The following is a 25,616-nucleotide window of genomic DNA, read 5'->3' on the forward strand; positions in this document are numbered from 1 at the left end:
TCAACAGGCATGACGCCGAACGATCAGGACGGTTCAGGCATTAATTAATGAGAAACATGGTAATGGCAAATGGAAACTGGAACCTTTGAAAATAACATTTTTGGCGCCCACTGAAGTGTCGACAGGTAAGAGGAGGACGTGAATCAAATGTCTTGAGAACTGGTAACACCATCGAGGTTTTCTACCGCGTCATGCTGCTTAATGAATTTCTAACTGACCCAAGAATGACTGTGCAGCAAGCCCGGTAGCTACTTTTCTTATCTATTTAAAATAATTGACTTGACGCCGCGTTAAAGCTATACATGACTTTTTATGAGTTCCAAAGATGTAATGCAGAACAATGGTTTTCTCTTACCAATTAATGATCATTATAAGCACAAGTTYTTCACTTGTGATTGCTTGTGGTTTGTGAATCAGTATKCATTCTCAGTTGCTTACCATTCAGCTGAAACACTCTCGCTCTAGAATCTGAGAAATACCTACTKTTTCTCAAGAYAYAGTTCGCTACATTGACCGSTTCTAATGGTTCTTTTAGTAACAAACATTTTAAACCAAAGTGCTTACATGAAGCCAAAAAATCTGAAATTTCCACAAACATTGCAGTAAGMCTAGTAGCAAATTTAAATTTTCTCGCCTTACAGGGCTCCTATGAMSCTGAAAATCCTAAAGTTTTCACAAAAATCACTGCTAATTGTGATTTTTGGCAATTTTGTTTGGGTTGARARCGAAGGTTTCGWATCAATTGCGCACGCGGCTTTAAAAATGTATAACTTTCATTCGAGACCGCGTAGGAAGTTGAAATTTTCTCACCCTGTAGAACTTACATATAGCTAACACAGCTAGAATTTTCGCAAAATTCTCGGTAAATTCCAATATTTAGGAGCTCTGTAAGTGACCGGAAAAAGTGAAAGATTTTYCCCAATGGCGAGTTCKCATTTAAAAATTCGTMTTTTTCRATCTRGAGCCGGCAGAAAGTWGAAACTTGCYCGTCCTGTAGCACTTATTTACAGCYAAACACTYTGAAGTTCTCCAAAAAACYACAGTTMAATCTGATTTTTTGCAAGCCTGTAAATGATAAACTAAAAATAAATATTTTTGCTCAGCCACGCGCTCCWTTTAAAAATTCGTAACTTTTAATCTAGGTTGAGTAGCAGRTTGAAATTTCMTCACCCTGTAGSGCTGACATGAAGCTGAAATCTCGAAAGTTTTCACAGAAATCACAGTAAACTCTSATTTTTAACTACTCTGAAACTTATGGGTAGAAACTTCAGATMTTCTATCAAYAGCGCGCTTTGCTTAAAAACATCTTAACTTCCAATCTAGGACCAGTAGCAAGTTGAAATTTTCTCAATCTATAGAGGTTGGATGACCCTGACAAACCTAACATTTTCACAGAAATCACACTAAATTCCGATTTTTGAGAACTCTGTAAATGATGGGCTAAAAATCGATGTTTTCCATCGATTGTCCGCTTTGATTTAAAAATGTTTAAGTAACATTCAAGAGCGGGTAGGCATGAAAAATGTTCTCACCCTATAGAGCTCACATGAATCTGAAAACCCGAAAATTTTCGCAGAAGTCACAGTAAATTGTGATTTTTGGCAACTCTATAAATGAGGGGCTAAAAAACAATTTTGTCAATTGCGCGCTTTGCTTTAGAAATTCCTAACTTCCAACCTAAGCCTAGTAGCAAATTTAAATTTTCTCGCCTTACAGGGCTCCTATAAACCTGAAAATCCTAACGTTTTCACAAAAATCACTGCAAATTGTGACTTTTGGCAATTTTGTTTAGGTTGAAAACGAAGGTTTCGAATCAATTGCGCACGCGGCTTTAAAAATGTATAACTTTCATTCGAGACCGCGTAGGAAGTTGAAATTTGCTCACCCTATAGAACTTACATGAAGCTGCGAATCGTGAAATTTCCATTAAAATCTCAAGGAGTTCTGATTTTTACTACTCTGTTAGTGACGGGTGGAAAATGAAGGATTTAATCAATTGCGCCTTCTTATTTGAAAATTCGTATTTTCCAATCTAGAGCCGACAGAAAGTTGCAATTTGCTCACCTGTTAGGCTTTACTTAAAGCTAAAAACGGTTAAATTTGCACTGGCATCACAGTTAAATTTGAGTTTTGGCAAGCTTGTAAATAGCGGACCAAACGAAAGCAAATTTTCTCAACGACGCGTTTTTGTTAAAACTTCGTAATTTCCATCTAGGGCGAGTGCTAAGTTAAACTCGCACGTGACTGAAAAATCGGCAAATTCTACAAAAACTGCGGTAAACTCTGATTTTTGGCAAATCTGTAAATAATCGGCTAAAAATGAAGAATTTGCATCCACTGCGCGCTCTGCATTAAACATTCCTAACTTTCAAAATAGAACCGCTAGCAACTTCAAATTTTCTCACCCTGTAGAACTTACATACAGCTAACACAGCTAGAATTTGCAGAAAAATTCCAATTTTTAGAAACTCTGTAAGTGGCGGGATAAAAATGAGAGATTTTTCTCAATTGCAAGTTTGCATTTAGAAATTCGTATTTTTCAATCGAGAGCCGGTAGAAAGTTGAAACTTGCACGTCCTGTAGAACTTACTTAACGCCAAGAACTATGAAATTTTCTCAAAAACCACAGTTAAATCTGATTTTCGGGAAGCCTGTAAATGACGGACCAAAAATAAATATTATCGCTTAGCCAGGCGCTCCTTTTAAAAATTCGTAACTTTTAATCTAGGTAGAGTAGCAGGTTGAAATTTGCTCACCTTGTAGAGCTCATCTGAAGCTGAAAAYCCKAAAATTTTCWCAGAARTCACACTAAATTYTGATTTTTGGCAACTYTGTAAATGACGGGTTAAAAATGAACAATTTTGTCAATTGCGCTTTTTGCTTTCAAAAATMCTAACTTTCAATCAAAAACGGGAAGCAAGATAAAAYTTTSTCATCCTCCACAACTCAAAAACCTGAACTTTCAACAGAAATYGTAGCAAATTATGATTTTTGSCAACYMTGTAACTGATGGGTTAAAAATGAACGGATTTGAATGAAAATTCGTAAATTCCAATCTGGAGCGGGTTCATAGATAAAATTCGCTCACCCTATACAACCTTAGCTGAAGCTAAAAACCCAAACGTGTCCACTAAAAGGGCAATTAAATCTGATTTTTGCCAAACGCGTGAATCAGGGACCAAAAATTCATATTTTTCTGCAACTTCGCGCTATTTAAAAATGTATAACTTCCAATCCAACGCCGATGGCAACATAAATTTTGACCACCCTATAGAAGACACTTGGCGCTTCAAACCAGGAACTTTTCACTCAAATTACAAACAATCGTGATTTTTCCCCATCGTGTTAATGATGGGCCAAAAAAAAGATTTTTGCCACAGCTGCATTCTACGCTTTAATAACGTCTAACTTTCAATCTAGAGCCGCTAGCTACCTGAAATTTGGCCACCTTATAGAAGTTGATTGACGTTCTAGATACCAAAGATTTTACGGAAATTGCAGAAAATCCTGCTTTTTGCCAGCCCGGTAAATGGTGGTTCAAAAATGAAGTTTTCTCCAACTGCGCGCTCAACTTTAATATCTGTTCAATTGCAAACCAAAGCAGCTAGCGATTTCAAATTTCCGCACCCGATCGAAGAATCTTGGCACTGTTAACGCTGAAAATTTCGCTCAAATCACACAAAATTCTCATTTTTTTCGTCTTGTAAATGCACAAATCAATATTATTGCTCACTTAAAACTCCGCAACGCCCAACTTAGAGCGCGTAGCAACTTGAGATTGGCACACCCTATAGAAGACACTTGACTTCCAAATCGCAGAAATTTTCACTCAAATTACATGCAATTCAGATTTTTTTAATTGCAAATTAAAGCTTGCCCTACACTTTTCTGTTTTAAACATTCCCCACTCCCAAACCAGTGAAGGCAACAACTTGAAATTTGCACACCCTTTAGAAGACACTTCCACGCAAAATAGGCTTAATTTTGATTTTTGCCAATCCAGTACATGGTGGGTCAAAAATGGATGTTTCCCTTGACCTGTGCAAATCAAGTAGCCACAAAACTGTCAATATCTCCAAAATTGTTGAAGATTGACAACTAGTGCGAAGGATCAATTTGATAGAGCTGTCAGAACACTGTCTGACCCAACCAAAAAAGTGACATGTTTCACTTAGCGCACTCCTTGAAGAGCCAATGAAAACATCCCAATGACTTGATCTGCCTAATAGCCTAATGGCATTCTATTGACTGTATAAACGATGGTTAATTGCGTTATTTCGGAATGAAAATGTGTGTTTACATTCCAAATTGAAACCTCAACACTGTCAATTAGAATTTGTATAAACATTACCGTCGCTGACAATACACATTAAAGGTATCGCATAATTTTCCACTTAACTTAACAACTTAATATCCTCCTAAATGACTGGCCGTAATTCTCTATTTCAAACGTTTCGTGCCCGGATCAGTTGCGCCATCTCCAACCCGGCAACTGAACCGTCAGTTCCTCAATTTCCCAACATCAACCTTGTTCAATGTGGGACGCATGCTTGCGGAAACCACGCCTTTTTACCCTTTCCCCCATCATACGCCATAGATCTATTAATAATAGTCGGGTTGTTATTGGCTAAAAATGCAGGTATGGAAACACGCATTTAACATGGCAACTTAAAAATGATGGACCACATCTGTAGTGTGTAGTTGCGTTTGTTATTGTTGGTCATGTAATGTTGGGTTTTTTTCCCTTTCCTGTTTATGTGTGCTCAACACGAATATGGTGGAATTTCAATTACATTAGTTTTTTCCTCGCTTGCGGTTAGAAGGTTAAAAGCATGTCTTTCGGAAGACCAGTTTCGCAACACAAGTTTAAGCAGGGGCGTCGAGATACACTAACACCATTTATTTTAATTGTTTTTTTTTGTTTGCCATTTTTCTGGAACTCGCGAGTTCAAAAGCCCAGACGCCCCCTGGTGGTTAAAATTACAGCTACAAGTCAAGTAGTAATTTGACACTTGCTTTGTTGACATTGGTGTCACATTGATGTTTACATCTGATTGAAATTTGTTTTGTTTTGTGCTAATCAACTGTTGCAAGCTTTTGTTTTAGGTTATAAATGTCATCAACTCCAATAAATCAAGTCTGACAAGTCTCAACTGTCACTCGAGAACGCGTAAATTGATGTTTCGCAGCGCCCCCATCCAACTGCCGATGTTCCGAAGAACGCTCACATTTTAGTTTAACTGAATTTTAGCAGTAAAACTGGTTTTGAGGATTTTTTGTGTAAAAAAATTAAAAAGTGAACGCAACCACAGCAATGGCCTGTCGTCTGCTGTCATCTAGTCCAGAACCAAGTACCCATCGTCTGTCGTTCTATTGCAAACGTCAGACGAAGATAGAACCACTTCTGAGTCCCAAAAGAAGCTAATTGGGCGTGGCGTGTGGACAATCCTTCGCCCTTAACTAGAATGCCTATTTTCGGGTATATATTTTTTATGTCCTTCAATTGTAAGCATTCCAAACTTGGAATTGAAAATAATAACCGAGTTTATATGTGAAAAATATTTGAATCAAAAAACAGTTGTCAAAAAAATGTTGTCTTTCTACAGTGATCACGTTCAGCGCCTTCTATGCATACTCGGGAATAATTTATTTGACTTTCGTGACGGATGACGGTTTATACAGGATAACCTAAAAAAATCATTTCTGTTTTCATGTTTGCTTAAAGTCCATGTTGTTGTTTTTGTTTTCTTCATATTTTCCTTTTGCAAGGGCATTTTTTAGTAAATACAGATTCTGGCTACTTAGGAACAATTAGAGCTTCGCAAGTTACCCAGAATGGATCCAGCCCTGCTCCGAGAAAGGGAGCTGTTCAAGAGAAGGGCTCTAACCACCCCCACGTAAGTCCTGGGGCTCAGATCAGATTCTCACATATAATCTTGTTTGGAAAGTTGTCTCTAATGCTTAGAGTTTGCAATTACATCCCAGGAACTGTAATATAAGTACACAACTGAATGTTTGCATTTCTTATGCGCTGGTAAAAACATTAGCTGCAACTACTGAGTTGCAGCTAATATATGAGTCCAGCTAGTTTCTCATGTGCCAGTGCGGTAAATTTTGGGCCGATGCAGAACCCTGTTTATAAAAAATCGTTGATTTACGGTTCCAATTAGTGCTAAGAGTTCTGAACAGACAAATAACTCTCCTATTAAAACCTACAGAGTGATTTTTGCGTCATTACAGGGTTGAGAAGAAGAAGACTGAGTCGAAACCGGAGCCTGTGCGCGATGAGAAGAAAAAATCCAAATCGAGCTCAGCCAGTTCGGCACCGAAGCTCGATGTTAACACGTAAGTTCCACTTTCCCCTAGTCCATGCAGGCAAGCCCAATTTAATCAGAATCTGTTAACTTTCCAGCTATAAAACCGCCTCCGGCAGTTCCCAGTATCGCTTTGGAGTACTAGCAAAAATCGTCAAGCACATGAAACAAAGACATCAGGATGGCGAATCATATCCACTAACTTTGGAGGAAATCCTCGATGAAACCAATCAGTTGGATGTAGGAAACAAAGTGAAGCAGGTAAGAGCGACGGGTTGGCGCAAACACGTCCATTAATCCAGTTTAATTAATCTCTAAGTGGCTGCAAACTGAAGCGTTGGGCAACAACCCGAAAATCGAAGTGTCTCCGGATGGGAAATACTTGTTCAAAGCGACCTACAAGTTGAAAGACCGCAAAAGTTTGCTGAAACTCTTGAAGCAGCAGGACCTGAAAGGATTGGGGGGCATTTTGCTGGAAGAAGTCCAAGAGTCGCTGCCCCATTGCGAAAAGGCCTTAAAGGTGCCCAGTTGGAATCAACCACATCGTTAACATTCAACTGCTTTCTCTTTGCAGATTTTGTCGAATCAGAATGATATCATTTTCGTTGCCAGACCCATGGATAAAAAGAAGATTTTGTTCTACAACGACAGAACCGCTCAGATGCCGATTGATGACGAGTTTCAGAAACTGTGGCGCTCAGTGGCGGTGGATGCGATGGACGATCAGAAAATCGAGGAATATTTGGATAAGCAAGGCATCAGATCGATGCAAGATCACGGCCCGAAAAAACCAACAGCGATCAAACGGAAGAAGGCCAACCAAAGGAAGAAGACGTTCAAAAAACCGAGGGACAACGAGCATTTGGCTGATGTGCTGGAAACCTACGAAGACAACACACTGACTCAAAAAAATTCCATGTAGCCGCAATGTAAATACTTAAAACTCCAACAAAATCACTGTTTCTTAATGACTTAATTTATTATGAAAATATAAAATAAGCTAAAAAGTGACTACAAAAATATTTAAACATGTAGGGCATACATGACTTAAATTTAAATACACAATAAGTCCTACCGCTAGGGTTACATACAAGTACGCTTGCAAATCATACAAGCAAGCTCAAACAACTAGCCGATTAATTAAGGAACCCCTTAAACACTTACTAATATAGTAACTTTATGGACATTTTGGCTGAGCCAAAAACCCCAAAGGGGGAACAAACTAAGCGAAAACGTTCCATAATCTTTGACTTTCATATCACAGGCAATTTGAGATGTTCCGATCAAGGGTGAATGATTGCAAATCATCGATGAACCATCACTAACTAGGGGTATATGGGATATATCAAATTTAACGTAGATTTAGAGTAATCGTTGGTCAATAACTAAACATAAGTGATTATTATTACAGCATAATGTGGGGCTTCAGTGGTATTTTGATTTATTTTTGTTATTCACATGTTTGAGATCAGATTTTGTTCGGGTGTGAGAACTCAATCGATTTCTTAATTTTGGCAGATTTGCATCCGTATTGAGCAGTCTTCGGTTCAATGAGAAATCAGGATAAGTTTGTGCTTAATTCTTGCTGAATTTTGTCAGTCTCCGAGCAGTAAATTGGGCAATTTCTAGCGGAAAATAAGGATGCTAAATGCTAACCGAAGCCCCATTCTAAATTTCCATTACTCCAACTGAGCTGAGATTTCTCATTGGTTTTCCTCTAACGACCCCCTAGAGGGCGGCGTACAAAATTACAACTCACATCAAAAGACAAACATGATCAAGAAATTAACTGAACTTCTTGCCGTTCCTCCTGTTCCCACTTCAAGCTCAACTAATTACCTTAACATTACAGGTGTATAATAATTATAACATGAAGAGCTTCTAAATATATCACAACTAGGGTAGTTTATATAGTTAGGAAACCACATAATTAGACAATAGAATGTGTGGATGCGTCCTCAGTTGAACTTAATCGGTCTGATGCTTTGGAGATTTGCCAACCATTGCAGGGCAGTTTTACATTGAATTTAGTACAGTAAAACCCATTTAGTTCGAACTTCCAGTATTTTACCTAAGAAATATCCAATTAAGCGCATACGATTTGCAGTAAAATAATGAAAGTGCAATAAAAAAGTTCGGACTATCGAGATTCTACTGTACTGATTCTCATTGCAATGATAATTAATAATTTGACAACTCCTTCGTTGGTTTAACGTGAGGTTCAACATCAGACACTCCGTTAAATGAAACGTGCAAATAATACAGGATGTTTCCAAACAGAATTTTGAAAAAATCGCAACTTTATAACGGTCATTTGCGTCTTCTATGAAACACCCTGCATGTTGGGTAGTTCTCAAGAAATTGCCCCTGTCTGGCTCCAGCTGCTAAGATGAAAAAGGCATAAAAATCTACCTACGTCACGTCAATAGGGTTGCTCCTACATAGGCAACGGGGGCGGCGGGGAGCCGTGCGAGGGGCGGCGACCTCAGAGAATTGCGCAACAACGACAATATCGAGAACGTGCAGTTGAACCCATTGGTGGAGGCGTCACCGGAGCAAAGTAAGCGTGCACTTTAATCATCGGCAAATAGTTCTGAAACGTCCCAATCCAGTGGGCCAAAGTTTGACAAATGACAGCGTCTGACTTACCCTCAGTCGTTTGATCCCCGCCCGGGTGATCAGTTGACAGTCGTACAATTCGATTCGTTGTAAATTGTGACATGAAGTTAGATATTCCAGTGACGCGTCAGTGACCAGCGGGCAATTGTCTAGTTCTAATATTGTCAAATTTTCGGCAGCACACGGTGACATTGACAGGTGCCGAATGCCTTCGTCGGTTATCAGTTCGCAGTGCGATAAAGTCTGAAAAATATCCATAAATATGAGGACAGGTTGGACGTGGAGGACGTGAAACAAAGGGGAACTTCACAACTTTGGACGAGAGTAGACCACTCACCAAATACTCTATTCGTGGACATCCCATCGCCAAATGTATTAACGTGGCATCGGTAATAAGAACGCACCCATCCAAGTCCATTTTCTCTAAATAGCGGCAACTCTGAAACATGCAGGCGCCCCATAAGTGCCTGAGCAAGCGAAAAACCTGAGCGACTCCTTACCCGAGCCAAGGCCAGAAATCCTGCATCGGTAAATTGCGCACATCCTGCAACTTCCAGCGTGGAAAGCATGGTGCTATACTGTGCGAGGGCAAGCAAGGAAGCATCGGTTAGAGCTGAGCAACTAGATAGACACAAGTAGTGGAGTTTGGGACACCTTTCGGCTAAGGCTTGAACGGCCTCGTCTCTAATAGTCTACAAGCGAAAAAAAGGTTGGAAAACCCCCAGCTAGGCTGATTAGAGCGGCATTTTACCCCACAGCCCATCAGATTCATGACTTCTAAATTGCTGCAGTATCTAGCCAGGCAAATAACGCCCCTCGACGTGATTTGTTCGCAGCCCTTGGCAATGAAACACGTTAGTTTCGGACAGCCCCTTGCTAGAGCCTCCACGCCATTCTCTGTAATGTTGCTGCACCAACTGATATTTATGGTAGTTAAATTGACACATCCATCACTAAGAGCTTTGAGGGACTTATCAGTGATCAGTGGACAGCCGTCCAGGTTGAGTCTTTGCAATTTATGGCAGTGGCGCGATAGAGCGGTGCATATTGTATCTGAAATCTGCCAAAGAATTATGATCAGCCTCAACTACCAGCAATTGCAGGCCAAGCACCTTCTTGCAGTCGTTCACATTAAGATCCTCAATGTTTTGGCATAACAGAGCTAAAGTTTTCATTGAGCCATCCCCAACTGACTGACAACCCCTCAAAGAAAGCTTTCTGAGAAATCCGCCACATCGTCTGGAGATATTCTCGATTACGGGGCCCTAAAATCGCTCGATTTATTCACCTGGTTTAGTGTCTGGTCGGATTCGATCCGTTACCTCGACATCCTTTTGGAAAGCGAACAGATCGATTCTCTGCCAGTTTGAGCCGTCCAAAGCCAACACGTTCCAGGCTTTTGAGACTTGAGCGCACCGGCATAGGGAGACAACATCCAAAAATGAAAAAATTCTCAACAGCAGTTCCTTGGGTAGTTTTTTATTGATCGATGCTTCGTCGTCGCGGAAGGCCTGAAAATTTCCGGTTAATCAGTTCTCCTACACACCGACCAAATAGTTACGTTTCCATTGAAATAGTAATAGGAAAACACCAAGCTGGAAGAATGCCACATTTTAAGTGAAATGTTTGAATTGCAATCAGTCAGCGAAGCTGACTAGGCTTTCTTACGTAAACTGTGTGGCAGGATGTAAGTGCCGATCAGCAAAAAATGTTTTACCTGAAACCTTGCGGAATCCGATGCCATGTTAGACTTTACCAATAAAGGTCCGTCCAGCCTTCACTACGTCAGCTATCAGTTGCGGTCATTCAGCAGCTTCGCTTTGGATGAACCACCACTGCGGCACAAGGAAAAAGTTACTTAAGGGTTAAAAGAAATCATTTTTGAGATTTCACAATGTTCAAAAACGCTTCCAGCTACCTCCAAGGGGGGGTCACGACCCCCATGACCCCCCCTTGGTCTCAGGGCCCTTTTGAGCATGTGCTTACGCGACATCCTGAATATAAGGAATAACGAGGGCCTTTTCGGACGCCAAAAACTCTTCATTTATAAGGAATAATATTGGGAATTTACCCAACCAACCTTAGAAGCTGCTTAAGGCCTTGGAGCTCAGTCAATACATTGGAATTTTAAACACTCGAAAACTTGGCAACTCATTGAAGTTGATGCACCTTGCGTGCATTCTTTGGCCACTGGCTCTAATTGTGCGCCCCTCCAAAACACGTATCGAGCGCATTTTTCCGCAAATACCGCACTGAAAAAGTATCGCGTTTCTATTGCTTGAAAAGCTTGCAAAGTTGAGTAGAACAAAACAAAACAAATCGAAGTCAGATGTAAACATCAATGTGACACCAGCGTCAACAAAACAAGTGTCAAATTACTACTTAACTGGGAGTTTTAACTTTTTCCCCCAGGGGGCGTATGGACTTTTGAACTCGCGAACTGAACCCATAAAAACTGCCAGTTTTGACACTGAAAAAACATCAAAAAAGTCAACTGAATCAAAAAATGTGTTTATCGAAAAAATTTTATAAAAGAGCATGAAAAGCGGCGCTGTTTGCGCCCAAAAAGGTGCGTATTGATCAATAAAGTCCAAAAAAGCGCCAAATGTCTACGCAAAATTCCTCTCAGCCCAACTGTAACGTTCCAAAATTTCCAAGTTTTTAATCTCAGAACAGTTTCGCACTAATTGCATCTAATCCATATCAGACATATCAACGATTTACAACCAACTGCGCCTAGTAGAATTGTTCAAAATCCTCTGCTCGCCTTTGTCTGAAACCACAAAGAAAAATCACACGTATCGATCCATAGGGGATGATCCACAATCCCTTTAAAACCACCAAACAAAGTAAATCAGGAGCGATAAAACTTCTTCAGAACGCATTGGATCAATGTGCATTTAAAGTGTAACCTCGTGTTTAAAATTAGCCAGCACGTAGTTCGATGTCAATAAACGACCATTTTTAAAAGCAGCTAACAAAGAGAGCAGAACTTGTACGGTTTTTATCAGTCAACGACACTAAAACATGGTTTTTTCGTATTCTCAAGCAAACCAAGACAGCACATGCCACCTGATTGGCCAAACAACAAAGCAATCCATTGTTTTTAAACAAAATCGCAGCAAGCTGAGCTGGGATCAGCTGTTAGCCATCAAACAATGGTCAATCAAAACAATCGCTTATACCTTGCTCTAAGGCTCAATAGCTCGGTTACCTTAAGCTGCCATTCTGTCCAGGCCTTGGCTATCGTTGCAACCAAAAGTGTTCGCAAATCAACTCACACAGCTTAAATTAATCGTACACTCTTAACTATACAAACACCTTTACCAAACTGACCGTCTCGGTGAACGGCCTTGGATCTTTTGAGATTTTCAGACAAAGACAGACGGGAGTTTCCTGCTCCAACACACGAGAATACTGGCTATTTCCGATTTTTCTACATTGTTGTCAATAGCGCGTTTCGGAGGGAAATTCAAAAATCTTGGTCTACCTGCGAGGATTTTCCTTGTATTTATTAGATTTAACTTTCAGTTGGTTGTCTAATAACGTTTGTCTTGTGGCGCAGGAGGGAAATTGCAAAACCCGAAAATTTCCTGGTGGAATGGAAATTACGGGTCTGCCCCGCATACTGGACAGGTTGGCGAATGCGCTGACTGCTTACTCGGTCTCTGCCATTCCAGGTAAAAAAAAACCTAAACATTTAATAGAATGAAAAAGGAGAGTGGTACACAAACCAGGAGTTTCATGGGGAAGGAGCATTATTTTAGCCACGCATTCTAGGTCCGACTATAACGCTGGCCCAAAACTGCTTCTCTAGAGATTTGCAGGGTACTGAAATCTGATTTAAAATACGATGAATTGCTTCAAAAGGTACAAACTTTAGCGATATATTCCACAGTCCCAAGACCAACAGCTAGTAAAGACGCAAGTCTTGCAATAAAATTAATTTGTTGGGCCGCAGCCTCCATGTCGCGTATAACCAAATAGATTCGTGGCCGCCCAATTGTCCGGAAAAATCTGTAGAAGTTTCCTAAAAATCAAGCAATAGCCTTATCCAAGGGTTAGCCTTTAATGAAACATAAATCTAATCGGCTCCATGATTGGATTAATTTATCTTTAGCGGGGAAAGTTGTTTTGGCTACCGCGAGCATCCAAATAACGAGTTGCAACGGAAAATTCACATTTGAAAATATTACCGTGCGAACAGGCACTTTCTGCAAAATAGTCAACAATAAAAAAATGGAATCGAACAGCAAAGTAAAGCGATGAATGACTCAGCTAAGGGACAATTATATCATCATGTTAGTTCCGAAGCGAAGCTGGCCAAAATGTTCAGTTTGATACGGACAAAGAATGAGTCGGGATCGCGGGTCCCTTGTGCCTTTCCGGAAGTTATTTTGTGCGAACACTAAAACAAGTGCAGTATATAATCCTGCTCGTTAACTGCAAGTTTTCAATTTGGCGTAAATCTTCATTGTGTGGCCAATTGTAGTGAGTTTTTTTAGATTAATAATGCATCGAAAATGGAGGATGGAGCGCCAGCTTATCAAGTAAATCACATCTATAGAAATTAGGGCTCGGAATTTTTTWAAATCTGATATTCGAATATTCGTTTAGTGGTTTATTCGAATAGTAAAATTATTCGAATACTCATCTAACGAATATTCGAGTATTTCTATTCGTATTCGTTAGATAWTCGAGTRTTCGTTTTCCGTTCACGGTTTTCCAAGAAGAAAAATCGTTATCTCATATCATTTTTGGCAACTAGCCGCAACAGATAAAAAAGTGCCTTTGTCGGCACATTAATTGTAACACCGCGCAAAAGTTGATCGCGTATCACCAGAACACAGAGACGTAATTTTACATSACTACACATAATTATTCGCTTTTCGAATATTCGKATACTCGAATTATTCGAGTTTGATTYCGAGCCCTAATAGAAATCCCTTTTTTTTTTAGTTTTATTTGAAGTTTTTAACGATTCGCGGTACGTGGAAAAACGCGGCCACTTCGGTTTTCTYKCTTTCTTTCCAAGAACGAAAACTTTAAAAGGTAGTTTGGGAATGAATTCTGATTCTCTAAGGAGAAAAGTGTAGGGAAAATTGCAACATTCATAAAACACTTGATAATTATTAGTAATATATACATGCACTTTGGAAACCAAACAATTGAATGTAATAAATATCCGCAGCAGTTCATTGAACATCAAAAATCGCACCTTTTACATGTATACTTTTCCCCTTACAAAAGAAAAAATAATGGACACCTTTGAACAGTTGATAAACCCCAATATCACAAACAGTACAAATAACATAAACTTGCCTTCACTTGACCTCACCAACCACGACCCCCATTGCACAATAAAACAATAAAAATCTCGACGCTGAATAAAATGCCATCAATTTAGTCCAGTCCCATGTACTTATACTAGTGCGTAGTCTTATATTTAACAAATTCAATTCTGCTGTTGCTCCTGCTCTTGTAGTAAAAACCGCTGCAACCTGAAACCCAAAATTCCAATAAACCTGCCTGTACACAGAAAAATCAAGTTCCAAACCTTCTTCTTCTGATCTCCTCTTCCGCGGACGTAGAGCTCGCTTCACTCAGCAAGTCAGAATTGTTACTCTTGGGACTTTTTTCTGGGAGAACTGATGCAGTCTCACCACTCGCTGAATCTAGAAAACTGCAAATCTACACGTGCCCACCAACTAACGCCAAGGGCCATACCTTCAGGCGGTTGATCGGCGCTAGGTGTCTCTCCTGCATTTTCATTGGCTGCAGCCGAAGGGTTGTTGGGCACTGAATCCGAACTACTACCCCCATTACCAGCAGGTGGAGCTGAGCCTGAAGCCGGAGGTTCGCGCCCCACCGAAGAAACACTAGATGCAACACTGTATTGCTGCATCATTTGAACAGCTGCATCTAGCAGAGTCTGTCCATAGACAGAGAGAGAGAGTTAGAATGGCACATTCACTCAACAGCGACTAGTCTTACCTGAATGTTCCTCAAACACTGAATGCGAGCCTCAACGTGCCGCCGCTCGTGGCCCTCCAAGTTCCTCAACTCTTCCTCGGAAAGGGCGGCTAAATTAGTGGGCGGCATAGGGGGAGGAGCCATAAAAGGCATGGGAAATGGAATGGGGAATGCATGCGTTGGAAAGCCGAATGGGGCGGCGAAAGCAGCCGGAGGAGGAGGCGGCACTGCGCCTGAAAACACACAAAACAACATGTGCTGAAGTTTTCACCTCAACTATTCTCGTTATTATCTACTATAACAATATTTGAGGTAAATAGATCAACATTCTCATGCTATTTCATCATAAGGACATTTTTCTGAGTTCATAACCAGAAAGACGACTGCCAACCCCCGCTCTTGGGGAAGTTCAACACTATCTTAAACAGGAGGTATTGCAATGGAGTGCCTAGGGAATACCGAAATAATAGAGAAAACCCAAAATGTAGACAATGTTCTGATTCGCACCTGCAAACGGCGAGTATCACCTAGCGCGCCTAAGGACACCTTTACACACTAATTTCCTAACTTTACCTTATTCGCTATTAAATACTATCGGATCGTGGCAAAAGGAATCGAGGACGCAACCAATAATCCATAAAAAGTTGTAAAATCCCACTCACCAGGTTGAGCCGGGCCAGGGCCAAAAGCTGGGGCTGGTTCAGCTCCGGGCGCTTGTGCATTTGGCGGTGGCACAGCCCCCACATTTACGCCCGGATTAACCTTTAAAATAAACATTGTGTTTGCTTGGAAAGGCTCAAAATCCCGCCGTGTACCTGATTATTGAAAAACTGATTCGGCGCGGCGAACATATTGAAGAACTGATTGGGGCCGTTGGGCGGCAGAGGCGCATTTGGAGGCTGCGCCCCTTGAACGTTATTATTCGTTGGCGGTGTCGGAGCGCGTAGAATATTCAAACGACATGTTGGGCAAGTTTGCTGCCTTTGAAACCAGGATCTGCAATCAATAAAACATTTTTTAAATGTTCATTTGCGCGGCTCAACTTACCGAAGACACGAAGTGTGAAAAATATGGTTGCAAGGCAGCTTTTTGCAGGCCGTTGCCATCTCTTCTCGGCAAATAATGCAAACGTTATCAGTGGCCAGCAATTCTTCGGGAGTAGCGTCCGGATACAGAGTGTTCATGTTGTGGATGGCTCGCCTCGACAAAATCACATCGCTAAATGCCTTCTTAAAGTCCCTAATCGTGTAGTACATGGGCCTGAACGCGAACAACGGCAAAGTATAAATTCGCACCTACAAGACGGTTGTTAGTAATTATAACGTTGCACATTTGAGCAGAGAGCTCACCATAATGGCAACAAAAGCCACATAAAGGATAACTTTGATAAATCCCATCACTAGCTCTGTGTAGAGCAAGAAAACCGCTTTGTTATCCCAAGGAGTTTCACTGTGCAGATCCACTGAATGTAGGGCATACTTAATACCAATATTAACAACCACAGTGATCAACACTGCGTATTCAAATCCAAACACCAATTGAACTGAAGCTCCCTAAGAAAAACTGTTTCTTTACGAACTTTTCTTTACGTTTGCATTATCATCCACTCTTACTTTGGTAATTGTCGAATGGAAAGCGTGAATTATAAAGTGGGAGTCCAAAGCGCCCAACAGTAGCAGCAAGCTGAGGACCCTGATGTGAAACAGCCAGCCAATCATTGGACTTCGTTCCATCTGAAAGAGCCTCCGTAAAAATCAACACTTAGAATTCTATACAAGCTTACAAAGTCCACTCTGTCTTCAGCTAGCCAATGGAAAGACTTGAGAAACAGTAGCAGGGTGAAAAGCGCCACAAACTTTGGGGTGAAATCGTCTCTAAACACTGTGAAGGCTAGACAGGTTTCAGTTATCGCATACCAAGAGCGTTCCATCAGGTGCTGAAATTTTTGGGAAATGAACCGGGATAACTAGTTGAAGCAAGCAAAACAGACCTCAAACTCCGTAGTTCGCAACTGTCCAAAAAAGACTTTTCTCATCAGCTTTCCCAATATCCAAACCCCAATAAAGGCTTGTATGTACATGACCTGAAAAAACCAATTATCCATGTATAGAAAAATCAGAAGCACTCCAAAACGGTCCGGAGAACGCCACGGTTGTAAACAATGGGAGAATTTAACAAATAAACACTTACAGCCATACTAGGATTAGATTTGGTGATATAAACCACCGAAGGGTAGAACTGCTTTTTCTGATAATATGCATTGGCGAGAACTACGGCCGTTAAGCTGAAACTCACAAACGATATACCGATGAACTTCATTTTGCCGACAATAGTGCGTATTTAGTAAAACATCTGTTAAAAGCGAATTTTAAACTACTCAAAAACTTTTTCTATGGGCTGTTGTTTTTAATCACTCACTCGGTGATAGCCGTCAGAAACTGACTCAAATTCTTCAGTGTTGCCGCAGGTTTTTTCTCTAAAACCATAAAATGCTTACAATGGATAGCAGCCTAAATTTTTTGAAGCCAAGAATCAATTCCTCAAAGTTTTGATATTATCTAGTGTATTAGTTTGATCAGGAAATAGTCACACGCTTGTAAACACTATCGCGCTCTATCGGCCATATCGCAAAGCAGCCAGCGTGGACCACGCTGATTGGAGCATGTATCTAGGCAGGTGAGCCAAAATGGAATATTTTCCTTAGTTTCAAGAAAAATTCGCCCCCCATGACGAAAGGCTCGAGACACTTTCAAGAAATTTTCTACAAACACAATTACTATATTATTTGTAAAAACATTAAGTTGAAATAATGCTTTCTCAGGGACAGCAGACATAAGGAAGGCCAAATACAAACCGTAGAGGCTGCAAAATATTTGTATTACTCTTATAAAGTGTGGATGATATTTATGAAAAATTAAAACTCTTACATTCGGAAAACGAACAAAAAGGAGATTCTGTGGTGCTTTAGCAAGGCAAAACCATGTAACCTAAAGGAATTATATAAAATACCAAGACTTTGTGCCTTAGCGTGCTCTTAAACTACCGGCAAAAATTGGAAATAAAACAACGCAACTAATATTCTCTCTTCTGTTTCAACATAAAACATAAGTTAAATTTGACAACAAAACTGTGCTACAAGCTTAAAAAGTTCCGATGTATAACTCGTAAAATAACACTCTGATAAACATGTCTGTTTGGATTTTATACATCTATAGTATTCATGACAAGGTGGAATTTAGCTGGGATAAATATATTAAATTAATCTAATTTTTACAAACAGTAAAGCACTAAAGAATAGAAAATATGATTTGTTTTTAAGTAACTAAATGTAATTGGAGACAAAATTTGAATTTTGTACTGAAATAAGCTGTGAGGATGTTGATCAACAATGTTACTTAGATGCTATGGATGTTTTAGTTCACGTTGATATCAGCTGGAAACAAAAGATTATCTCATCAAAGCTGTTGGGTGCTTAATGTAATGAATATACATACAGATTTCACTGTTGATTTGATAAAGTTTTTCCTAGCGGTGAGGTCAAAATCTGGATAGTTATCGTAAACCCTCTGGCAAACAGTCTTCATGGTGATTTCTTCCAAATTAGCTCCATCTAGTACACTCTTGATGAACGTTTTAATCTCCTCGTCCTAACAAAAAATGCCCCCTTGTCATGCGGCTTCAGCAATTAGCATTTACTTACCGTTGGTGGCTCGCCTGATTTTGCCTTCTTCTTTGCTAAAGGCTCATCTTCTGACGAACTTCCTTCATCGATTTTATCACCGTCTTCTTCATCTGATGATACGTCTTTAGGCTTACGTCCCCTATAACCAAAATAGTAGACCAGGACCAAGACTAGAGCAGTTTAAATACCTTTTCCCTTTGCGCGTGGCGGGAGTTGCACCTTTCGCCGGCCTGCCTCTACGCGAAGGAGTTTTCGACTTGCCCTTACTATTCGCCTTCGTTATGGACCTTCGGCGTTTGGACTTCGGCAAGTCCTAAAACAAACATGTAACTGCCGTCCACAACTCCACAAATTTCTGCTCACTTACATCACTTTCTTCCGAAGAACCGCCGCTTAAACTGATCTCATCTTCTTCTGAAGAACCCTTCTTATTGCGGCCTCGCTTACGTTTGCTGGCCGCTCGTGGTTTTTCGTCGCTGGCATCTGACACGTCGCCTGGTTTGAATTCCTCATCACTCGAACTATCATCTTTGAGGTTTGCTCGTTTACCTAAAGACAAGAAAGAATTCTTTATAGTAAACGTTTGATGTAAACGATAAAGTGTTTCCAAAGGTTTCAAGTGTAATAGTATCAACAATCGGCAATAAACAGAGAAAAAGCCTCGAGCAATTGTTACTGCAGGACGGAGCTGCAATTGTCAACGGCCACTGCTTCTCTTCGCTTGTTTCAAACAATTTGCAGGATTTAGATCTACACACAATTTAGAAAACTCCTTAACAGCAGAACAGGACAGTCAACGAATGTGAAATAAATCCACTGGAAGTTATCCGAAAAAAAGTATTCAAGTCCGAAGGTTAGTAATGAAAACCTAAGGTAAAACCTGAAAAACGTCCGTGCTATCGCATTCTGAACATTCGCAGCTTATGCAGGCTAAATGTGATTCGTACTACTTTAGAAACTGAAAGTTGAATGTTAAATGAATAAGCTCATAGCGTGCATAGTCATCAAACACTATTAATTACATTGAACACGAGCATGACCAAATTATCCCTGTACCAACCAGAACTCAACTAAGCGATGAAAAGTAACAAAAGCATTCGATCGAAATACCTTTATCTCGCCTAGCTCGAGACGCATGTCTTTCGTCGCTGGAATAATCATCATGTGACGAATACCCTAGAGACAAAGAATGTGTTAACTTAAATTGGAAATCCTGCATTTTTGCTACATTTCTTTAACTTTTCCAGCCCCTAAGTTTTGATGAAATTTAGATTCTCACCCCGGTTATTTGCTCGAACAGCAGAGGCCCGCTTTGGTCTTCCAGTCCCGCCGACCGGCTTTCCAGAATCTGACGGTTCCGAAAGAAATTCCATTATTCTGTCCACAAGGTCGTCTTTAGTTCCAGTTTTGGTAAGATCCAGAATTTCGCAAGTAGTCTTCAGGTATTTCAACTAAAAACAGTTAAGCATTGAAAAAAACTGCCACGTCATTAAGCAAAAAAAAAACGAACCTCGGTTTTTTTCAAGAATTCAACCTTCTTTTTATGCTCGTCAGAATCGGAGTCAAAAGCGAATCCACTGAATTTTCTGATGTTTTTCTTGAAAAGGTTTTTATTTCCCTGCACGTTAAAGAGCAATCGGTGTAGAAATTTCAGATCGTCATTTTTAAAGCGAGTTATTGAGGCTTCTACCCGAGGGATTTCTCCCAAAGCTGTTCCCGATCCTTCTTCAACTTCCACCTTACCCTGTAAAAAGACGCAACGTTTTCATAGAGAATTTGTTGCAATAGTGCAACCTTACAGTTTCTTGTTTCTTCACGTCTTCTTCAAACCGCTGAACGTTTTTACGCTCTCGCTTCCCAGATGTTTCCAAAGGCTGATCCAACAAGGGCACCCCCTTCTTTTTATCGACTTTCTCTGGCTTTTCATCAGCGTCGTCTTCTCCGTCTGAATAATGATTTTATGTAAAAAATGCACTAAAGTAGGCTGTTATTTTACCTTCAGCTTCTTCGTCCTCTTCTTCATCCTTTTCACTAGCAGTGCTTGCTTTCTCCTCCTTGTCTTTGGGCTCTTTTGCATTTTTGGCCTCTTTCGATGGCTTGTTCTCTTTCTTAGCATCACTCTCCTCTTCGTTGTCAGCTTCGTCTTCCGATTTGCCTTTTTTGGCTTCTGCTTTTACGTCATCATCAACTTTTTCTTTCTCGTTTTCCTACATTCGTCAAATTTAGAGAACTTGAAATCTGATGCAAATTATATCTAGTCCAAATGTTTAACAGAATACACTAAATCCAATTGCGTTTGACTATGGCCTTACCAATACTGGCCTATTTGTGTTACTTAAATTATAGTTTAAAAATCTCACCTCTGTTTTCTCTGCCTTTTTGTTTCCCTCCGGAACCGGGGTGTCTTTCTTCTCGGGGGTTTCCTGGTCTGATTCACCTTCGGTGCTCTCTTCCTTGGGTTTATCTACATTTTCCGAATTCACATTATTTTCTACGGGTTTATCAACTGGAGCATCCTTAACATCGACTGAATCTTGAGACGATTCATCTGTGTGGTTATCAGTGGCATTTTTATCATTTGCCTGCAAATAAACAGTTCGTATAGATAGCTAGTCACATTCCTAATTCATAAGATTTCGAGGTGAGGAATGCATTTTTGTGCTGTGCAATCAATGGCGCCCCAAAGGTAGCATGGCCCGATAAATGTTAAGAGTTTGGTTTAAAAAACGGGCTTTTGCTTTTATTAAATCAATAAACAAATTAAAATTGAACTATCTGCGAATTTTACTGAAAACTAAACGTGACTTGGAAGCTCTTTTTGCTCATGAGCTAGTGAACTATGGGAATAAACGCCTCGAATGAGCGTCACATGATTGCAATGTCGAGGAGCTTTCCAGTTCACGATTATCCATCTATTCTAGACAACCTGTCGATGAAATTGCACCTGAAAGTCCTAAGCTTGAACATGTGGATTTCTGAATAGAAGCCGTAAATAGTGTTCGAACAAAATGGCCTTAAACGATTTTTTTTTAACTCAAATCCTCATGGTGAAAAAAAATTGAAGAATCGAAACGAAGTAAAAAATACTTTGTCGCCCCCATAAGAACGAAAGTAGGTGCCTTCAGCTAGTTTGCGTGGAAATTTATTATTGAAGCCAAAAGCGGAGCCTTGAAGGCAACAGTTGAGAATTTGGGGCGCATTTCCAGCTAGAACATTCACAACAGTATCACATGTGGATGAGGCTTCTGGTTTTAACCTTGACACATTTATTGGACTGAAAATCCAAATCTGATGAAATTTGAGCTGGAGATGAGGAAGATGTCCAGCAAAAGCTAGGAGTAGGAAAATGTGCTCACTGTGGGGCCAATTGCACATTTTATCAATGTTTACCAACCTCAAATGGGCAAACAATGACTTTTGAAGCGCAATCACGCACAAAGTGCAGATCAGCCCCAGCAAAACAAGCCCACCGATTGCAATAAAGCCATCGTTTTCCCATCAAAACCGGCAGTTTTTCAGGAAAAACGTTTTCCCGCTTTTTCAAGCATCAACACGCCATATTGATTTCGAGTCAAACAAACATAGCGATTTCGCCGCCGCAAGGCGGCCGATTTGCCCCCAATAAAAAGGGGTGAACTTTAATCAAACCGATTGTTGCCTACTTGCGTTTTAATTTAACGAAAATCCTCCTTACTTACCTCTGATAAACTACTTTTTACGGAATCACCTTCAGTAGACATCGCAAATGTCATATACAGCGTCTAGTAATAATGGCCGTCCAATGAGGAGTTCTGCACCGTTGCCAGGTGCGAGTCCCTAATTGTCCTAATGTGTAGTTAAATGGCCTGGAATTTCCTTGATTTTCCCCAAGAATCATTTTAGAGCTAAAATCTCCAGCCAAAGCTAATGCAAAGTGGACGAATTTTGTTTCCCCACAACGCACACTGTCTTTTTTCAGCTTTCGTCTCTAAACTTATCAAATTACTACGCCGTTGAGGATGCCCTGGCAACGCCGAATTATACAGTGGACCAACTGAGTGGTAATAGTTGGCGCTGTTGTAAACCCACTGGGTATTCGCTGGTTTACTACATACAAATACGTTTTATGAACAACCCAACACTGCAACAATAATTAATTTACTATTTCTGTATAATTATAACTTCATTACAGTTTACATGAAAATATAATCGGAAGCAACACTTTCAATGAGGTTGGAAACCCAATGAAAAGGGGCCAAAAAGGCCAATTCCGGAGTTTTTCTAATTTTTTCTGTATCCACGCAAAACTCCAAATAGTAAATTCCAGAAAAACAAATAAAAGCCGTAGCTGTTCAACAGAACTGTCCTGACATCTAACGAAACAGTCTGAAGCATTCCAACTTCAATTTTCCTGTGCCTCCAAGTTAGGTTAGAAAGTTTAAGATGTAAATATTTACTCTCGTCCGATCTAATGTTGAACTCAAGAGATCTTTAATATCCATCCATGGCAAGTGTGGACAGTTCGCAGCCCTTCATTAGCTCGCCCTCCGAAGCCACGTCCATTAATCAAGATCCTTTGGAATGGAACCAAAAGAAACGAACAATGATCATAAATTTGGGGCTCACAGATCATTCCGAGACCGGTAGAACTTTTCTTTCAGTGCATTTTCCAGCTCTTAAACATGTAGATTTTTAGGAGAAACGCCGACCCCAACCAGGTTTATTCGAAACTGCGAGGAAGTTGGTTTGTTCCAAGACCTCCAGCACGTCAATCCCTTCGACGAGCAGTTTAAAAAAGCCATCGAAAACTCCGCTTCAGTCACTTTGCAAGTGCCTGCGCACCCCTCCGACGGCAGTCTACACACGCCGCAGATTTGCCCCCATTTGCAGACGAATCCTGAAAATCACCATGACTTCCATTCCGTTGAATCAACCTCACTGACTAGCTTGATCATTTCTCATTCTTCGCCGAGGGATGATGAGGCCGACGATGGGTTTGATGATGATGACGATGGCAACTCTTTGGTGATAGTGGAAGCAGAATCCTCCAACGATCACGAACAGTGCCGCCCATGTGACGAGAAAGCGCCAGCGCTAAACGGCACGAAAATCAGGCTTACGCAAGCTCCAAAACGCGGAAGGCAAAGATGCCTGAAAAAGCCCACTAGAATCAAGCTGGTGCCGATAGAAAAACTATTAAACAGCAGTCAGGGAGATGAAGTCAGGCCAGAAAAAAACATCGCAAAAGTTACTGGTGAACCTCAGAGTGAAACCGGCAAAGAAACGGCGAATGCTACAGTGGAGGTCCAGAGGCAGAGGGAGGCGAATAAAGCGGCCCAGATACGCTGCAGGAAGAGAAAGCAGCAGGACTTTGAGGAAATGAAGCTGGAGAATGCGAGGCTGAAAACTGAAAACGCCAACTTGGAGAAACAGATACAGAAGCTGCAACAAATCATCAGAGGCAAGTGGGCGAAAATGATCAAGCCTTTCGGGCGATTTTCCAGTTTTTAAGTTGTCGCCGATAGGAATTTGCTCTGGTCCAAAGTCCCATCTGCGACAGCCTAAAAGCACCGATTGAGCGCACATTTTTTATTAGAAAGAAGACTTACTATGGACTCAACTAGTAGCCCTACAGAGGCGATGCAGGAAAATTCCACACTTGATAACCGGATATTGGAAAAGCCCGCTCAAAATTCACTGCCTTTAACGAAGCGGCCAAGTGAATCGAAAAAGAGGAGACGATTCAAAAGTTCAGCTGTGAATGTGCGAAAGTCCTTAGCCCCGATTGTCCCTAAATTAGTCCTTCCTTTGCCTGTTCCCGGGAATAATCCGGTAAGTTCCGCAGTGCAGAACTTGCCGAATTCTGCCTTGCAGAATAGTTTGAACACCATTGTAGTTGTTTATCCCAGAGCAGTTCAACCAGTAAGTAGTGCCATTCACCATATACTTCCTAAATGAATTTCAGTTATTAATTTCTCCAACTATGTGCCTTAAAACACAAAAGTCCTGCTTTGTGTTGCTTACCAATTTTTTAGTATGTGTATTTACTATTTTATAATGTTATACAGATAAAAAAACGTTGCAAAACCCTTCCATATATCCGATGAAACTTGTAAAGACCCAATCAGATATGTGGATTTTTTGGGCAATGCACGCAGCTCCTCCAAAAAAGTACAGGGTGATTTGAGTTGAGCTTCTAGACCATTTAGGCGGCTTTCGATCATATCAAATAATTCGACGTGGATTTTTAGAGTATGTTGCCCTTTATTCACTTAAATATACTACTTTTTTACGATTAATTCTCTAACATTAGGAACCTCGGCCTTTAACGTTTCGCTTCATAGTTCAAAGAGTTCGGAATCCCTTGAACGGCATCCTCGGCTGGATTATAGTCTGCAGCTAGATAACTCTCCAAAGCCTTCCGAAGATCGCCAGAAGCGAATAGTTCTGGTTCGTATTCGTAGAAATACGCAATATCGTTCCAGTTCAGCCCTAAAATGATGAAGTTTGTTAGTGATTTGAGTTTTAGTAGTGAGTGCCACTCACGTGATAACGGGTTTTGCCACAAAGCTTGCTCAATAGTTGCCGGATTCTAAAACATCGCAAAATCCTCATCTCATTGGTTGCCCATAAAAGCCTTCACTTACCTCATTTCTTCTCCCGATCCGGGGGACGGACTTTGAGGCTTTCATGAAGAATTTTTCAAAATCGGAGTTTCCATGCTTGTTAGCACTTCTGCCGATTCTTGGAACGCTTTTGGCGGCAGTCAGGAAATACTTGGGCGATTCTTCACTGGCCACTGCCAGCAAACACATGCCAAAGAGCGCAATTAACAGCCGAAAACTTACGGAAATCATGTTGGGACTTAGTGAAGAAAAACGCTGTTTTCTCGGTTTTTATAATCGAGTTTTGATTCATTAAAATTCGGTCGGCGTCGGTTTTATTAGGGCGACTGGGAGTGGAATAATGCATTAATGCCCGTATGCGTTTCAGGCAAAATCGCATGTTGACTTTGGAATACCAAATTATTTTTAAATGAACCACCTTTA

The 25,616-nt window shown here is 40.6% G+C and overlaps 5 protein-coding genes and 1 non-coding gene across 11 annotated transcripts; 2 read left to right on the top strand and 4 right to left on the bottom strand.

The window, feature by feature from the left end:
- Window positions 1-5,312: 5,312 nt before the first annotated feature.
- LOC109546296 (general transcription factor IIE subunit 2) lies at window positions 5,313-7,325 on the top strand. Its single transcript, XM_019917217.2, has 5 exons — window positions 5,313-5,897; window positions 6,241-6,345; window positions 6,413-6,575; window positions 6,634-6,834; window positions 6,889-7,325. The coding sequence occupies exons 1-5, from the start codon at window positions 5,836-5,838 to the stop codon at window positions 7,234-7,236; spliced, it is 879 nt and encodes a 292-aa protein (XP_019772776.1). The 5' UTR covers window positions 5,313-5,835; the 3' UTR covers window positions 7,237-7,325.
- LOC109541336 (F-box/LRR-repeat protein 20) lies at window positions 7,259-12,314 on the bottom strand. Of its 4 annotated transcripts, none has more exons than XM_019910179.2 (9): window positions 12,148-12,314; window positions 10,651-10,768; window positions 10,256-10,444; window positions 10,046-10,198; window positions 9,685-9,993; window positions 9,434-9,625; window positions 9,271-9,372; window positions 8,964-9,176; window positions 7,259-8,907 (listed from the first exon to the last, which is right to left on the bottom strand). In XM_019910179.2, exons 2-9 carry the CDS (start codon window positions 10,675-10,677, stop codon window positions 8,800-8,802), a joined length of 1,293 nt encoding a protein of 430 aa, XP_019765738.1. In that variant the 5' UTR covers window positions 10,678-10,768; window positions 12,148-12,314; the 3' UTR covers window positions 7,259-8,799. The 4 variants fall into 4 exon arrangements, with proteins under 4 accessions (XP_019765738.1, XP_019765755.1, XP_019765746.1 ...); XM_019910196.2 differs by having other exon boundaries at window positions 12,119-12,314; XM_019910187.2 differs by lacking the exon at window positions 12,148-12,314 and adding an exon at window positions 11,014-11,316.
- Window positions 12,315-14,043: 1,729 nt separating this feature from the next.
- LOC109540027 (E3 ubiquitin-protein ligase synoviolin) lies at window positions 14,044-17,347 on the bottom strand. Of its 2 annotated transcripts, none has more exons than XM_048662127.1 (12): window positions 17,097-17,347; window positions 16,897-16,989; window positions 16,690-16,842; window positions 16,520-16,639; window positions 16,256-16,459; window positions 15,954-16,201; window positions 15,722-15,902; window positions 15,569-15,668; window positions 14,928-15,139; window positions 14,661-14,865; window positions 14,491-14,602; window positions 14,044-14,434 (listed from the first exon to the last, which is right to left on the bottom strand). In XM_048662127.1, the coding sequence occupies exons 1-12, from the start codon at window positions 17,223-17,225 to the stop codon at window positions 14,389-14,391; spliced, it is 1,803 nt and encodes a 600-aa protein (XP_048518084.1). In that variant the 5' UTR covers window positions 17,226-17,347; the 3' UTR covers window positions 14,044-14,388. The 2 variants fall into 2 exon arrangements, with proteins under 2 accessions (XP_048518084.1, XP_019763763.1); XM_019908204.2 differs by having other exon boundaries at window positions 14,491-14,608.
- Window positions 17,348-17,979: 632 nt separating this feature from the next.
- Window positions 17,980-22,390, bottom strand: LOC109539651 (protein DEK). 2 transcript variants are annotated; one of them, XM_019907575.2, is made up of 12 exons: window positions 22,287-22,390; window positions 20,949-21,170; window positions 20,585-20,795; window positions 20,388-20,533; window positions 20,099-20,332; window positions 19,868-20,039; window positions 19,699-19,764; window positions 18,956-19,137; window positions 18,777-18,901; window positions 18,607-18,727; window positions 18,401-18,553; window positions 17,980-18,339 (listed from the first exon to the last, which is right to left on the bottom strand). In XM_019907575.2, exons 1-12 carry the CDS (start codon window positions 22,338-22,340, stop codon window positions 18,325-18,327), a joined length of 1,701 nt encoding a protein of 566 aa, XP_019763134.1. In that variant the 5' UTR covers window positions 22,341-22,390; the 3' UTR covers window positions 17,980-18,324. The 2 variants fall into 2 exon arrangements, with proteins under 2 accessions (XP_019763134.1, XP_019763220.1); XM_019907661.2 differs by lacking the exon at window positions 19,699-19,764.
- A 533-nt stretch (window positions 22,391-22,923) lies between these two features.
- LOC109539767 lies at window positions 22,924-24,866 on the top strand. Its single transcript, XM_019907785.2, has 3 exons — window positions 22,924-23,210; window positions 23,264-24,028; window positions 24,164-24,866. Exons 1-3 carry the CDS (start codon window positions 23,072-23,074, stop codon window positions 24,523-24,525), a joined length of 1,266 nt encoding a protein of 421 aa, XP_019763344.2. The 5' UTR covers window positions 22,924-23,071; the 3' UTR covers window positions 24,526-24,866.
- On the bottom strand, window positions 24,812-25,179 carry LOC109539840. The gene is made up of 2 exons (XR_007280551.1): window positions 25,114-25,179; window positions 24,812-25,059 (listed from the first exon to the last, which is right to left on the bottom strand). It is a non-coding gene; the product is annotated as an uncharacterized LOC109539840 (transcript).
- Between the last annotated feature and the right edge of the window lie 437 nt (window positions 25,180-25,616).

This window comes from Dendroctonus ponderosae, unplaced genomic scaffold (genome assembly GCF_020466585.1).
Source record: "Dendroctonus ponderosae isolate FM_Combo_2020 unplaced genomic scaffold, Dpon_F_20191213v2 Dpon_F_20191213_10, whole genome shotgun sequence".
Classification (NCBI taxonomy): domain Eukaryota; kingdom Metazoa; phylum Arthropoda; class Insecta; order Coleoptera; family Curculionidae; genus Dendroctonus; species Dendroctonus ponderosae.